The following is a 14,007-nucleotide window of genomic DNA, read 5'->3' as shown; positions in this document are numbered from 1 at the left end:
TTCGACATGCGTTAAATATTGCTATTATCCAATCTAGATGACGGGACACACACTCAATGGCACGTCGACATCTTCTCTTTCACATGGCGCACTCCACTATTTCAAAATTAATTTTAACTGCAAGCCGAGTCAAGTATGCTATCATTCAAGGACCTCCTTGCGGAGCAGGGAGGTTCGGCATTTATCAAGCGGAAGATGAAGACAGGCGTGCAAACGTGCTCCATACTGGAGGAAGTCGAGGTAGGTGCCATGCGGCATTTCCGAGAGCTGGCTGCCGGCCTGAATGACGTCGTGTCACAGGCAGAGACCAGCCTGATGGAAACCAAGAGCAGCCCTGCCGCCGAGATGACTGGTGTGCAGGCTTCTCTTGAAGGATTCCTTCACTTCCTCCGAGCCTACTCCTCTGGTGTGGATATCATGTGCGACTCTCTCGAAAAGAAAGCTCTCCCTCCTCTAAGAGGTGCCCTCAAAAAGCTGAAGAAGGACTGTAAAACTCCTGCAGCTCGCGTCAATTTTTCGGATCCGAAGATGGCCAAGAAGCTGAAGAGGGCACACGAGAGGATGCAGCTTGCGCAGGACGAGCTTAGGGACTCCACATCCGGACTTGACGGACTCAAGAGCCGGTTTGGGGACACCCTAAGCGATGAGCTGCGAGAAGCCGCAGAGGAGAGAGTTGAGAGAGCGCGAGAAATGGTCTCCGTGGCCACCAGTAAACTGCACGCCTTGCAACCGCCAGATGCCGAACCTACCACACCCACCAATGAACTCAATGCTGACAGTTACAATCAGCTCGGTGGGAAAAGGCAGCAGTCTACACGCAGAAATCGATCGTCTAAGCGCAATTGATGTATCACTTCGCTACTCAACACGCTCTGCGTACGAGGCCCTCCAGAATCAACGCGACGGCTTGGTAACCATGGCCAACTCTGTGGATACTTTTGTCCCTCGCGTCGATTTTGAGGCCTTTGTTGCCAAGAAGCAGGGCGTCAGATTCGATGCCAAACAGGAAACGTGGGTAACGTTTGACCGTTCATGCAGACAACGAGCTAAGAAGACCAGTGTTCTCTCACGAGACGAAATAACCAACCTTACAGAGCAGAATGATGAGGTATGTTGTGGAGCCGGGTTCTCATGCAGCGTTTTACTACGTTGGAGAATCGAATCGCTGATCTCGAGACGGAAAATACCAACCTTCGTGAGAAAGTGGCGGCTACGAAGAAATCGCGTCCGCCTCGCGAGAAAGAAAAGCCACCCGCGTCGAAAAAGCATAAGGTCGACTCGGGAAAAGCTACGGGGAGAGCGGAGAATGGGCCAGAAGCTGAGGAGCCAGCTTCTGTCCGCTCTCCCCCGAAACACGCCAGCCCATCCAACATTCGTGCCCTACCCTCCAATCGCGAGTCCTTCTCTACGGAAGACAACGATGCGCAACAGCTGGAAGAGTTCAAAGAGATCCAGCGAATCAAGGCACACGTGTCCGACGAAGAGAGCGACTCGACTGAGCTCCGCCACCAAAAAATACCCGCTCCCTCCGCCGACGACCGCGGTTGGGACGTGACAGACTTGGTTCCCCAGTTGCACGACATTCTGCGCGTCCCCCTCCCCGTTGGAACTAGCGAAACCTATCAGATCTTCATCGAGCTGGAACGGCGCCACGAAGAGGCACTGCTTTGCTACCGCAACCTGTCTCTGGCCCCGTACATCCGGAACGGCTCGTGGATTCGCGACGACTTCTTCAGTGACATCGAGTGCGAGGAGGCCCATGAGTGTTTTCCCGTCAAGGCGCCGAACTACTCCGAGTTCGACATGTCCAAGTTAGAGGCCAACCTGGCACTGGAACTGGGTACCAAGCGACTGGACGACTTCCAGTGGAAACTCATGAGCTACGAGCTGGTGCTGCTCTGTTTCTCTGTGATAGAGAGAAGTATGCAGTCATACGAGTTGGAAGACATTATGCAACGAGACGTGATGGTACTCAAGCCAGAAAGCTACGTCGGTTCTGACGTATTCGCCAAAGAAGAATCCAATCCCAGGAACTTCAAGGATCCGTATAGAGCCAAGGATGATGAACCTATTCTCGTCTTAGAGATAGCCTTCTTCATTATCAAGCGTATAATGAGCTTGGCCAAGGTTACCTTCGGTATCTCCCGCTCGCTGAACACCGTGGTGCACAACCTGACGCTTCCCAATCAGTCGGGGTACACTCGGAACCACACCAACATTCACACCTTGGATGTGCGGTACCGCGCTGTGCTTTTGATGGAGTCCTGGTACAACTGTAGATGTCCCGGCGCCGTCGAAGGTGTTGATGACGTGGGTACTGATATGCGCTGCAAGGAGTGGATGCTGCGACAGCTGCACGTCTTGCATTGCGCTCTGTGTTCCAAGTTGCAGAGGTTGAGCAAGTTTCTCCCTCAGTACAAAGGCATGTATCAGTGGCTTCGGGAGGACTTGAAAAAAGGAATCTGGTACCGTCCAATACTTGGCCGCCTTCCCGTCTTCAACCACCGAGACAATGCCAACTTGCGCAACAACCTATGGCCACTGCTGGGTATCGCCGAGTACTGTCTAAGCATCGTTACAGGTCTAGCGCGAGCGGTCGACCAGCAGTTGTGGGGCGTCGATGTGGATAGAGACAACTGTGACGAAGTGCTTGCAAGCTTGGGTATTGCAGTGGACGGCGTGGATCTGTTGAGGAACGCTGAGAGCATTCATATGCTGATACTAGGCATGTCTGCCATGTCCAAGCTGGATTCTGTCATCCGCAAGGACATTGCCGAGTACGAGGGTGCCGACGTCGACGACGAATCGGACAGCTCGGCTGAGGAGGAGAAGTACGCCATAAGTAAGCGAGACTTGAAGAAGATCATCGACAGCACCAGCTTCCCAATAGGCTCCTTCGACGTCTACTGGGCGATGGAGCTGCCCATGCTGATGACTCTCATGTCATACCTGTGGCGTGTCTCTCTCGACTCGGGCTCTCCGAACAAGCTCCGCCACGAGGCTCAGGAGCTGGTGCAAGGGTTCTTTCTTGTGGGGCATATGGCTCAACACGGCATGGACGTGTCCCAAATCGATGAAGTGCCCACTTCCATGGGTCTCATATCCTACGAGACGTACTGTGTCATATCAGTGCAGACGCTTTGGTACGCTACGCTGGAGCTGCCGGAGGCGGTCGATATCACCGCCTTGGACCTGGACGACAATCCTGCGGCTGCGAACGCTAACAAGAAGTTCAGACCACTGAGCGCTGACCTAATGAAATCCATGTACGTGATATCGAAGTCCTTCCCCAAGTGGGTGGCCCAAGTTAGCGATGCGAAGGAGCTGGATGACAATTCCCAGGGTGAAGACTACAAGTCGCCTGCCGCCCTATTGATGGACCGTATCATCGACAACACTCCCATGGACAGCTACGAGTCTCTGATCCAGAAGCCGCGCGTTGACTTCCGGGTACCCAACGATGACAGAAAGTATCGGCCGGAGGACGAGTACCGCTACCTTTACAAGTCTCATACGGATCCTGACTGGTTCGTTGTGGATATCAACGACTTCAACGTGGTCAACAAGGACGGGAATATCTACACCGCAATCGAAACCATCCGTAAAGAGCCGGAGGGGATCTCACTGACGTTTCCCTCACGTGTGGAGCGTGTCGTGACGGAGATGCTGATGCGACGGTTGCTGTCGGCACGAGCTCGGACGCAGATGACCGAGTGTCTGATGGACTACAGGTCACGCCTGGACGCCGATGCCCTATACTTCATGGTGAAGCTCTACTCTCAAATGAACGCTCTGATGTTTGTTTCCGACCTGGAACAGCCTCCGGTCCTCCCCACTATAGACCCCAACAACCCCCCCAAGAGTTTACCAGCCTGGCTTATAGGCCCTTCGCCAAACTACGACCTACTCCGCTACTTCATAAAGAAGACGATCGACAAGTTGTTCGAGCGCATCTTCGCCACTGCTATGGAGGAGATACAGAGCCCAGCCACACAGGAGGAACTCGAGGACCTGAATGATGAGGATGGCTGCGGGCATGCCATGACTTTGCTTGGTGACAACCTTCGTCGGTTTGGACAGGCCTTCCTGAAGTTCAACGAGGAGCTGAGAGGAGAGCTGGAGTTCTTCCCCTCGGCCTGGGGCCGGCTTCTGCCCGGGAATCAGCACGCGCTGATTGTTATGTGCACAGCCCGCCACCTGATCATCAACGCCATCAAGACGCTGGTCAACTACAACCACTGGCTGTCCGACGACATCCCTCCACATGGAGACCTGGTTCTGCAGGGCGTCGCGCAATTCGAGCGTCTGTGCCGAGAGGTCACTCTGGTTACCGAGGCCCACGGATTCCTGGACCAGGAGAACCTGCTAGCGGCGTTGGAGACTGGCATCACGTCTGCTCTGATGAAACGCTTCCGCAACGTGGAAGACGTGTTGCTGCGGTGCATGAAATCCGAGACCTGGCAGCCGATTCAGCCTCCAACGGAGCTGCATTCAGTGGCCGCCGTGGACCTTTTCTCGTTCACTAATGCGATATTCGATGCAGTATGTGACTTGAATGCGCCCTTGGAGTGGGTGCTGCCTTCGTTCCTGCAGTTTTTGAGCCGCCTATCCCAGGAGTATGCTGAGTTCGTCGTGAGCAGCTGCCAGGACACCCATCTTCTTGCCGTGGTTGCCCTCTCGCAGAGCGTGATGGACAACTTGCTGAATCCTATGCCCCGCGAAGACAGCGACGAAGAAGCCAGACAACACAAGAAGGGAAAAAAAGGCAAGGGCTTGCTGGGAATCCTCGGCATGAAGAAAGACAAGTCCTCCAAAGGCGACCCCGACGCTCAGACTGCAACGGTCGTTGTGGATAGCAAGACACAGGCGCCAGCCGAGCCAACGCAGTTCTTCGACGATCTCGACTTGCACCCCAACGCTGTAAAACTTGGCCCGGCTCCCAGTCACGCCACCCTGCACATGCACAGCGGTGAGGACCTCAACTGGAACCCGACGCAAAAGGCTAATGCCCGGTCACGAAAGAAAAAGACGAAGAAGGATGTCGAAGAAGTTGTCCCCGAAGTTGAGGAGATGCGAAAGCGCTTCGGCAACCACACTTCTACTCTGGTGAATGGCGTGCAGAAGGCTTTTGCGGGCACTCCCCTGCCCACCATGCTCGTAAGGCTGTACAACCTGATGTTCTTCTGCGAGCAGCTACCAAACCTCGGCCGAAAGTTTCTCCGACTTGCTGTGGAGCAGTCTGAGCTCAGAGACCCCAACTGGACCAAGATCCACAGATCAATGGACCAGGCGGCATCCTCGAAGACTCAGAAAGTTCGTACTACTGAAAGGGACATGCATACGGTTGCAGGTTTTGGCATCAGCGACACAGAGATCCAGAAGATGCAGGAACTATTGCAGGAAGTTATCGTCCAGTGCAGGCAGCATCTCGTTTTGAAGGCCCGTGACGTCTGCGCTCTGATCGCCTCTCGAATCGTGTACGCAGACTTGGGCCAGGACATCTTCCTAGATATGTACCCGGCTTCGGATTTCGGCAGCCAAACATTTGCCGCCATCATTCAGAACCTTAAGTCCACCGTACTGAAGTTCGTCAATCAGGTTCCCAGTATTTTCCAGCTGGACCTCCTCACCTTCGTGTTGCATGAGTTGGTAAAGGCTTGGATGCTGATGCTGGTTCAGATGGGATACGAAGGCCACGTTTTCTACGAGCACGAAATTAGAGTGGTTGATCAGGACATGCAATGTTTAGAAGACTTCGCCGAGAAGAATAATCTGGTACAAGACATGGATATACGACCCCATGACGATCGAGACCAAACCCGCGGAGCAGGTCTGCTGTCCAAGTTCAGAGGTCAGGAGGCAGGCGAGGATCGTGAGCCCACAAGCGTCAACATATTCGAGCACATCACGGACTTCCTGGTCATGTTAAGGGAGGAGCCCTACATTCTTGCGCAGCTCAACGAGAAGTTCGACATGGATAAGGAGCGTAAGCGTCTGGAGGCCGCTGAAAAGAAGACGGCGCAGCAAACCACCGCATTGGACAACAACAACATGTTCCAAGAGCTGCAGCAACCGGCTGCGCAAGATATGCATTTCGTTCGACACCTCTCAGAGAAGAAGTCCACGAAGAAAGGCATTTTCGGCGGCGTTATGAAGTTCGGGAAGAAGAAGTGATTAGTCGTAGTCGATCAAAAACTCCAGTAACCACAGGAAAGGAGTGCGGTATACAAGAAAGCCTGCCGTCGCTGCCTCAGGCCGCGCAGTCAGCATAATTAGAGGCACCTGGTGGATAGTCTCCACTGCGATCTGCAGGCGGCCTGCTAGCTCCACTGCTGCACGACTCTCGGGCCTCTTGGTCATGAGGTTGTCGTCTGCGTCCCGTGGAACCAGTTGCACCTCGACTACAGCCGCCACCAGCGCCCAGAGACCCAGAGTCAAGTCCAGGCAGTGAACGAAGAAGACAGACACCAGAGAAGCCGCCAGAAGCAGCGCCAGACGACGACGAGGGGAGAGTGCACAGCTGTCCAGCTCGGTGGTGCTTCCGACGAAAAAACGTTCTTCCCAAGCGTCTCTGACCGAATCAAACACCCTAGCAAACTTCTTCAGCCTGTTTAGTCCTTCCATTCTGGCGAAGGCGGGCTCCATCCCTTGGAGCAGAGTCCTCAGCAACGTGACCCAAGCGCCTACATTAGTTGGCGTCGTCTCTATTACGGCCTGTAACACGCGCATCTGGGAGTCGAACTCCATCGCGCTTAGGAGGCCAAAGGAATCCTGCAACGCCTCCGAGTCCGCGTGTAGGCCACGTAGAAACCCCTCTAATACACTGTCAGCGTGCTCTTCGTGTACTGTAAAGGGCACCAGACCAGCAAGGCGAACGCCAGCCACTAACGGAGGAATCTTGGAGAAGCGAGACGCTGTCATCATGGCTTTCACCAGTGACAGCGTTTGAGAGAGGAGGGACAGGTGGACCAGGTTAACCTCTGAGGCGGCCCTAAAACACCGAAGCATGCATACTGCATCGACAGCGAGGTCCTCTAAAGTGAACGGTTCTTCCGACAGGAACATTTCGGAGAACACAAGATGTAGCCACACCCGTAGGAATATTGGACGAGCACTCCGTCCATCCTGTGCTTCGATGGCTAGGTGCTTTCCCATCTGTAGCCGGACGTCGTGCAAGCCGTCTCGCAGCTGCTGCAGGTTGAATCGTCGCTGGCGCAGCGCGGACCGAGAAGTAGACTGGTCCTCAGCAGACAGGTACGTCGACCAGAGTATCTCCCACTGGGCCACCCCATCCCAGAGCTTGACCATGTTCACGAATGAGGGCGACTTGCTTGCGAACATGAGCTCTCTAAACTTTGTTCGAGCGGTTCGGGGCGAGAACAGCACCCGTAACGAGTACTCACAGACGTTGTAAACCACGCTCCGCCTGCTCCACGAGCGATGGCCTGACAATAGCACCAGCTTCAGGACGTAGAACTTCATGTCCGTGGGCATTGACTGTGTGTGCAGCACGAAGGGCAACACGTGTGTAGGGAGCAGCCCAGTGAACGACGCCACGGCAGGTGCGGTGGAGAACTGGCAAAGGGTAGGCACCAGGTCGAGCAGACGCGTGCCAAGGAGATCTGATATCTGCGGACTGACCTGCACTGAGTCGCCGAGATCGTAGGCAAGCCAGTGAAGGACATGGATCAGGACTTTCACCGCGTGAGCTGACACAGACACGGACATGAGGCGTTTGCTCTGCGCAAACAGGCGCCCCTGCCTGTTGGAAGCCGCCCCTCGGAGGGCCTCAACCAGCTCGTCGGTTCCCAGCAAGTGCTTAATGTCGTCTAGGCTCCCCTCCGGGCTAATCAAGGCCAGCACGGCCTGAAGGGCTTTGTGTGGCTGCACTGCTGTGGGCGCCTTCTTTAAGAACGTCGACATGAGCTCCTGCAGGTCTGGAGTCAGCTGCGTAAGCCACTCGACATCCTCCTCCTCCGTGGAAGGCGCCTCGTTATCGGGACGCAACTCCTCTCGCACCAAACCCTCCTGCGTGGCGCTCATCTTTAGGCTGAGCAAGTAGTCGTCGTCCCCCATTTGCGCCTCACGGGCAGGAATTCGGGACAAGATCTCACGAGTTAGCTGCGGCTCAACGGATCGTCTAACGGCGATATTCATGTCGCCGACGTTCAGTCCAGTCTCAAAATTTGGAGACTCCCTTTTTTGGCGGGACCGTTTAGTTTCGGTGTCTGAACGGGGTCGCTTGGACCTTGACATAGAAAATCACGAATAAGCGTCATTTGTGATCTGTACGTCACAGGGACATCCATCTTCATCTCGCACAACCTTCCGACGGCTGCAGTCGGGGCGTCCAGGCTCAGCTTCATAAAGCCACTGCGAGAATTCGAGACGAAGAGATGTTACTGCGAGACCGGACGCTGGCATGCCAGTGATGTTCAGCTCACGTCTCGCAACCTCTTGTTGCTCCGTTAAATCTCCAGTAAAACGCCGAAGAACAATCTTGCTCCACAGTGCTTCCCTCCTGCGGGCAGACTCCAGTGAAAACAAGTCGCGACGCACCACCTCGGCGTTGAGCGAATTCACCTGGTTCCGAAAGTCTTCGACGATCGCTAGGATGCGCATCCAGAGCTTCTGCCTGTTCCCCGAGAATGTCCAGCCTGTGTAGTACGCCACACCTTTGGGCGTCGCCATTGAATGAAGACCATGAAGCTTGACTGACAGAGCTTCCGGCAAGCCTGTCTGGGGCGGGTTGTTCTCTCTCTGCTGTTCCTCCAAGTGGTGCTTCACGACAGTTTGTAGCAACCAGCCCACAAAAGGAACGGCCGCCTCTGGACACTTCACCGTTTCCAAGTGAATGTCCAGCGCGGTGGGCCATACATCACATACACCCCCAAGATCAGGCGGACAGAGTAAGAACCTCGCAGCGAGGTCGGATGGCTGAGATGGCGATGACGTGAATGCCAAGAAGTTGGCTCCGTCTGCAGACTGGTCCCTGAGCGGACAGACAACGGCTCCGATAAACCGCAGGGGCAGCTTCAGCCGTAGGTAGCACATGGGCGGCTCTCGTTCGTCAGCTGCGAGCATACGAAGGGTCATGGGCACGCTTTCGGTCTGGGCTGGGGCATCAGAGCGGGACCACATGTCTGAGCATGATCGCAGCCTCTCTCTGTAGTGCATACCATGTTGAAAACCGTATTGGGCGCGACGGCTGCCATCTGTTTGAGGTTTTTTGCGACGTCGGAAGTTCATTACAAATCCTTCCACTGTATGCGTACGGTTGTGGGGCCTCTCATGTGATATCACAGAAGCCTGGGATTTTGCTACGCAGCAAAGCTAAAGCTCCCGTTGCATGCAATGAACTCGACGACAGCACATCCAGCGCAATCGGAATGCCCTTACGATCGACTTCCGTTAGCGGCCCGGCGCTGATTGTCTCCAAGCATAGAGTAGCCTTCTGTCTGTGAGCGTGGTAAAGCCCTGAGAGGGGTTGGCGGCCGGTGGTGTGGTGGACCTCCACAGCGCTTCGGTGGGCATCATCGTCGCAGCCTTGCCAGCTCGACGGCACGTCTGAGAGGCGGAGTCGATGACCGTCAATGGACGAGCGGACGCACTGCAGCAGGCACAGACGGAGCCGAGAACCTTGAGCATGGGGCAGAGAAAGCACCGCTGACGTCAACGCCGCGCTAGGTAGATGGCTTCGAGCGGACAGCCAGCGCATCCCCACCTCAAGTCGGAGCGCTTCGTCAGCGCGAAGAGGTAGCTGCAGTCTTCTGGCCATCCGGAAGTCCAAACAGTGTAGCAGGGCAACGTCCGCGTCGACGTGAAGGATGGGTGACCACATGCTGAGAGCCTGCCAGGCTGCCACATCCAGCAGCGTGCTCTTTACCAACGAAAGAATCGCCTTCGGTGACACGTTCAATGAAGCACATGCTGTCTTGAGCTCCATGAGCCACCAGGGGCCGCGGCAGGTATCCTGGCTCAAGCGTTCCACCACCAAAAGCGGATCAGGGGGCTCGAATGACAAGAGGCACTCGATCTCAGGGTCATGCGTCTCGAGTTTGGCCCACAGCAGGCGAGTTGGTTTCAAAAGGGGGTGTGTCGGCTTCACAGTAGGGAGCACTGCAATGAGGAAACTAAGTTTGGGGCACTGGCCTGCCTCACCGTGAAAGCGCAGATACGACGCGACATCGTTGAAGTACGAGGAACCAAGCCGCGTCAAACATCTCTTGCAGGTGCATCGCCTCTCGCCGACTCTCTGTCAACAGCCGAGAGATCAGATTCACAACCCTCGGAACATTCTTAGCTTCCGTCGACCTTAAGAGACTCACTGCTCCTTCAACGCACTCACGAAGCCAAGTGTCGCCGCAGTGTTCACGCGTCGAATACCCCGCCATCACACACCCTAAAGGCTCACCAGACACAACGCTCAGAACCCCGTAGGAAATCGTTTGTTTGACTCTGTCGCGCAGCAGATCAGCAAGGATCGAACGCATGGCCAAGTGTTCGTGGGAAAATCATATATTCAATCATTGGAGATGGCTGCGCAAGTGAGTTCCACATCGCAGCTGAAGGCTTCTTCCCGTCTAACGGTGCCTAGTTTAGTGCTGAGGGCCCTGGGAACCGTTTATTGTACAGGCGTGTTTGTGTTGATGAACGTTTGGGTAGTCCCCTCCATCGCCAACTCCCTGACTTCCGACGGAGGGGCCTCCAAATTGACTGCTTTCATCCAATCACACGACCTCTACCTCAAGAGCAGGCTTCTCGACGTCTCCCGCATCCTCGAGGGCGTGCCGCTTCCTTTCGCTGGCCTGTTTGTGGGTCTTGTGTGCCGAGTCCTCTTTGACAACGTACTACGGTCGCGCAGCAGTTTCTCCTCGGAGCCGTCGTTGGTTCGACTCTGGGATCAGCGGTCCAGCATGCTCAAGTTCTTGGCCAATCCCATGAAACCCATCAACCACTTCTATGTAGGCCGTCGTTGTGGATCGTGACGCAGGCGTCCTTTGACTTGACCTGCGTTTTCGCAACCATCGCGATGGTAGCCCTGGCAACCAGTTGGCAGATTCTGCCAATGCTGAAGGAGCCGCCAATGGGTCTACTACCGTCACTTCAGAAGGTGTACGCGGATGGCTCCTGTGAGATTCCTCCTGCGCAGACGACTACACGGTTTATGTACGCTTGGTCGTGCATAGGGGGTTCAATGGTTACGAATCCCTTGTCCTCTTCCCGAATCCTGCTGCTTTGTCAGGTGGCTCACGAGTTTCTCGCTGCCATGGTGCACTGCATGGCTCTCCTGATTGATATGCGGACCCACCAACCAGGTTCCAATGGCATCAAAATCATTCTGATTCAACTTAACCAGCGGTTACGGTTCGAGCCTTGGGGCTCCGCAATGGCCGCCTTGGATGGGACTCTGTTCGCCTCTATTCTCTATGGACGGCCTGACCTCTTCCTCATCCACCTTCCCATACACGTTCTTGCTGCCTATCTGACTACAAAGTGGATGTTACCCCAAGTTGGTCACTGATTACGCGAATATCCAAGTGCAGTCGAATGCCAGTGTCCACACCACGAAATATAGAAGGACCTGTCCAAAAACACCTGTAGTAAAGACGTCAGCCTCTCTCAAGTAGAACTGATTCGTGCCGCCGCTGGCTTCGAGAGAGGCGTAGACTGCCAGCGACACGGTTGCGATGGCAACGGCGTAAATTACCAATCCTGACAGCAGCTCGGACACTCCAGTGGCCCCAGAGAAGACGCCGGCCGCAATGGCTGCGATGACCCGCGTTAGGTGCAGCTTCTTGAGGTTGTTCTGCAGTGCTGGTAGGCTGAGGTCCTCTATCTGAACGCCAGCTGGTAGTGTTGATGCGTCAAAGTTGGGGGCTTGCATTAATGTCGTTTTTATCAGCACCTTCATAGCTTCTCGTCATCGCGCTTGCGGTGGCATCTGCGGGGGTCTATGCAGAGGGGGCGGCGCACCCTGGGGCATTCCAGTTGGCGGCATGTTGAGTGGCGGCATGTTGAGAGGCGGCATGTTGAGAGGCGGCATGTTGAGAGGCGGCATGTGCGGCGGCATGTTGAGAGGCGGTAAGCCTGGTAAGGGAGGCATTCCTCTTGGCATCCCCGCAGGTAGGCCTGGCAAGGGAGGCATTCCTCTTGGCATGGTCCCCGGCATCGCTGGTGGCATTTGCATGGGAGGCATCAGAGGAGGGAAGGGGAAGCCGGGTACGTGACCTTGGGACACCATTGGACCCAGAGGTGGCATACTTGCTAAGGGCGTGGGCCCCGTTGGCGCCCCTAACACTCGGCCGTCAGGGCGGTTCGCAGCCAGTATCCTCTCTGCGTCCGTGCCGTGGCGCTCGCCTTTAGTGTCCTTTTTGTAGGCGTATGACACTGATATCGCCTTACTGCACATGAATTGGCCATTCATGGCACGAAGGGCAGCGTCAGAAGACTCAAACGACTCGTAAGCCACGAAACCGAACCCTCTATGCGACCCCGTCTCTGCATCTCGCATGATCTTCCAGGATAACAGGGTCCCAAACGCGGAGAACGTGTCATGCAGTAGTTTCTCGTCCACCTCGACGTCTAAGTTGCCAATGAACAGGTTCGCGCCGACCTCCAGTTGCCTCTTGTCCTGACTGGCCTTGTTCAGGCGACAGGGCTTGCCGTAGAGCTTTACCATGTTCATAACCTTCAGCGCGTAGTCGGAGTCTCCTTCAGTCTGAAACTCTACAAATCCGAAACCCTGGTGGTTGCCAGATATTTTGTCTCGAGGAACGAATACATTCCGGATGGGACCACATTGGACGAAGAGCTCCCAGAGCACCTCGTCGTCCACGCGGCTGTCCAGATTGCCACAATAAACTGTGGCCTCTTGATTGCGCTCGTAGACTTGTGTGATGTCGGTAGCGTTGCTACTCATCTAAATCACCATTTTCATGGCCACTTTGGGGATCACACTTCCTTCTTCGGAGGGCGCCCTTAAGGCCGCCCCGGCCTACGGCTCCCGGAAGGGATTCGTTCCTCGTTCGGAGGCGGACTTCGGTGGCGGCGGCGCCTTCCCAGAGTGTTTAGTTCTGCAGTACCCTCTGGAGATGGGGAGGGGGACCAACCAGCTCCGGCGTACAGCAGTGATGTCGGTCACCAATGATGGTCGAGTTCAGTTCGATAGCTTGCTGACTCAGGGGGGGAAGAAGGCGATGCTCACCAGACCCGTGGACGCCACAGCACAGTGGTTCGGCCCTGGGCAGAAAGTAAAGCCTTCGGATGAGGATGAGGCGGTGAACATTGTCCGCACCAAAAAGGCGCTGGAGGAGGCTCTCGACAAGGTTAACAGTGAGACTCAACTTGATCGCGCGACAAGAAGTGCGATTGTTAAGCCTGAGTTCTTTCGTTATACACCTGGTAATCAGGGCGTTGGTCACAACTCTGATTGCCAGCAGAGAATGATCAAGATGGTTGAGAAACAAGCTGACCCGCTGGATCCTCCGAAGTTTCGTCACAAACGTATGCCGCGTGGTCCACCAAGCCCTCCGCCTGCGATACTGCATTCACCGCCGAAGAAGCTGACGCTGCAGGACCAACAGGAGTGGAAGGTGCCTCCCTGTGTTTCCAGTTGGAAAAATCAGAAGGGGTATACGATTCCTCTAGATAAACGACTCGTAGCTGACGGCCGGAATTTGGAGTTCAGCTCTGTGAACGATAAGTTCACGGCGCTCAGTGAATCGCTGTACATCGCGGAGCGTCAGGCGCGCGAAGAAATTCGGATTCGGCGAGAAATGCTCACTATGAAGAAGCAGAAGGAGGAGGAGCTCCGGGAGCAACAGCTCCGGGAGCTTGCCGCACAGGCGAGGGCTGGCCGACCAGACTCTGATGGACGGCGCATGGCAAGCGACCGAAAGCGAGAAATCGAACGTGACTTCCGTGCGGAGAAGAACAGCAAGCGGAGGCGGAACGCTGACAGAGACATATCGGAAAAGGTGGTGCTAGGCCAAGCCAGGCCCACCA

The 14,007-nt window shown here is 55.3% G+C and overlaps 6 protein-coding genes across 15 annotated transcripts; 3 read left to right on the top strand and 3 right to left on the bottom strand.

Moving 5' to 3' along the window:
* Positions 1-135: 135 nt before the first annotated feature.
* Positions 136-6,174, top strand: KVP17_002816 (uncharacterized protein; the record flags this gene model as incomplete). 3 transcript variants are annotated; one of them, XM_068519460.1, is made up of 4 exons in its annotated part: positions 136-793; positions 822-1,011; positions 1,039-1,108; positions 1,138-6,174. In XM_068519460.1, the coding sequence occupies 4 exons, from the start codon at positions 136-138 to the stop codon at positions 6,172-6,174; spliced, it is 5,955 nt and encodes a 1,984-aa protein (XP_068372804.1). The 3 variants fall into 3 exon arrangements, with proteins under 3 accessions (XP_068372804.1, XP_068372803.1, XP_068372805.1); XM_068519459.1 differs by lacking the exons at positions 1,039-1,108; positions 1,138-6,174 and having other exon boundaries at positions 136-846; XM_068519461.1 differs by lacking the exons at positions 136-793; positions 822-1,011; positions 1,039-1,108 and having other exon boundaries at positions 1,132-6,174.
* KVP17_002817 (uncharacterized protein) lies at positions 6,175-10,394 on the bottom strand (the record flags this gene model as incomplete). Of its 4 annotated transcripts, XM_068519462.1 has the most annotated exons (5): positions 6,251-6,306; positions 6,339-8,228; positions 8,298-9,215; positions 9,400-10,133; positions 10,162-10,394. In XM_068519462.1, the coding sequence occupies 5 exons, from the start codon at positions 10,392-10,394 to the stop codon at positions 6,251-6,253; spliced, it is 3,831 nt and encodes a 1,276-aa protein (XP_068372806.1). The 4 variants fall into 4 exon arrangements, with proteins under 4 accessions (XP_068372808.1, XP_068372806.1, XP_068372807.1 ...); XM_068519464.1 differs by lacking the exons at positions 8,298-9,215; positions 9,400-10,133; positions 10,162-10,394 and having other exon boundaries at positions 6,175-8,256; XM_068519463.1 differs by lacking the exons at positions 6,251-6,306; positions 6,339-8,228; positions 9,400-10,133; positions 10,162-10,394 and having other exon boundaries at positions 8,263-9,141.
* A 141-nt stretch (positions 10,395-10,535) lies between these two features.
* KVP17_002814 (uncharacterized protein) lies at positions 10,536-11,524 on the top strand (the record flags this gene model as incomplete). Of its 3 annotated transcripts, XM_068519456.1 has the most annotated exons (2): positions 10,536-10,964; positions 10,994-11,524. In XM_068519456.1, the coding sequence occupies 2 exons, from the start codon at positions 10,536-10,538 to the stop codon at positions 11,522-11,524; spliced, it is 960 nt and encodes a 319-aa protein (XP_068372800.1). The 3 variants fall into 3 exon arrangements, with proteins under 3 accessions (XP_068372800.1, XP_068372799.1, XP_068372801.1); XM_068519455.1 differs by lacking the exon at positions 10,994-11,524 and having other exon boundaries at positions 10,536-10,988; XM_068519457.1 differs by lacking the exon at positions 10,536-10,964 and having other exon boundaries at positions 11,069-11,524.
* KVP17_002815 (uncharacterized protein) lies at positions 11,525-11,887 on the bottom strand (the record flags this gene model as incomplete). The annotated part of the gene is made up of 1 exon (XM_068519458.1): positions 11,525-11,887. One exon carries the CDS (start codon positions 11,885-11,887, stop codon positions 11,525-11,527), a length of 363 nt encoding a protein of 120 aa, XP_068372802.1.
* Positions 11,888-11,923: 36 nt separating this feature from the next.
* KVP17_002819 (uncharacterized protein) lies at positions 11,924-12,922 on the bottom strand (the record flags this gene model as incomplete). 2 transcript variants are annotated; one of them, XM_068519469.1, is made up of 1 exon in its annotated part: positions 11,924-12,922. In XM_068519469.1, the coding sequence occupies one exon, from the start codon at positions 12,920-12,922 to the stop codon at positions 11,924-11,926; it is 999 nt and encodes a 332-aa protein (XP_068372813.1). The 2 variants fall into 2 exon arrangements, with proteins under 2 accessions (XP_068372813.1, XP_068372812.1); XM_068519468.1 differs by having other exon boundaries at positions 11,924-12,688.
* A 16-nt stretch (positions 12,923-12,938) lies between these two features.
* KVP17_002818 (uncharacterized protein) lies at positions 12,939-14,007 on the top strand (the record flags this gene model as incomplete). 2 transcript variants are annotated; one of them, XM_068519467.1, is made up of 1 exon in its annotated part: positions 12,939-14,007. In XM_068519467.1, a coding segment is annotated over one exon (1,069 nt), but the record flags the coding sequence as incomplete, so codon positions are not given. The 2 variants fall into 2 exon arrangements, with proteins under 2 accessions (XP_068372811.1, XP_068372810.1); XM_068519466.1 differs by having other exon boundaries at positions 12,939-13,979.

The sequence above is a fragment of a genome (genome assembly GCF_019968985.1).
Source record: "MAG: Porospora cf. gigantea B chromosome Unknown PgB_NODE_610_length_14007_cov_124.826, whole genome shotgun sequence".
Lineage (NCBI taxonomy): Eukaryota > Apicomplexa > Conoidasida > Eugregarinorida > Porosporidae > Porospora > Porospora cf. gigantea B.
The sequence above is the reverse complement of the archived record's forward strand: the minus strand, read 5'-3'. Positions and strand labels throughout refer to the sequence as shown.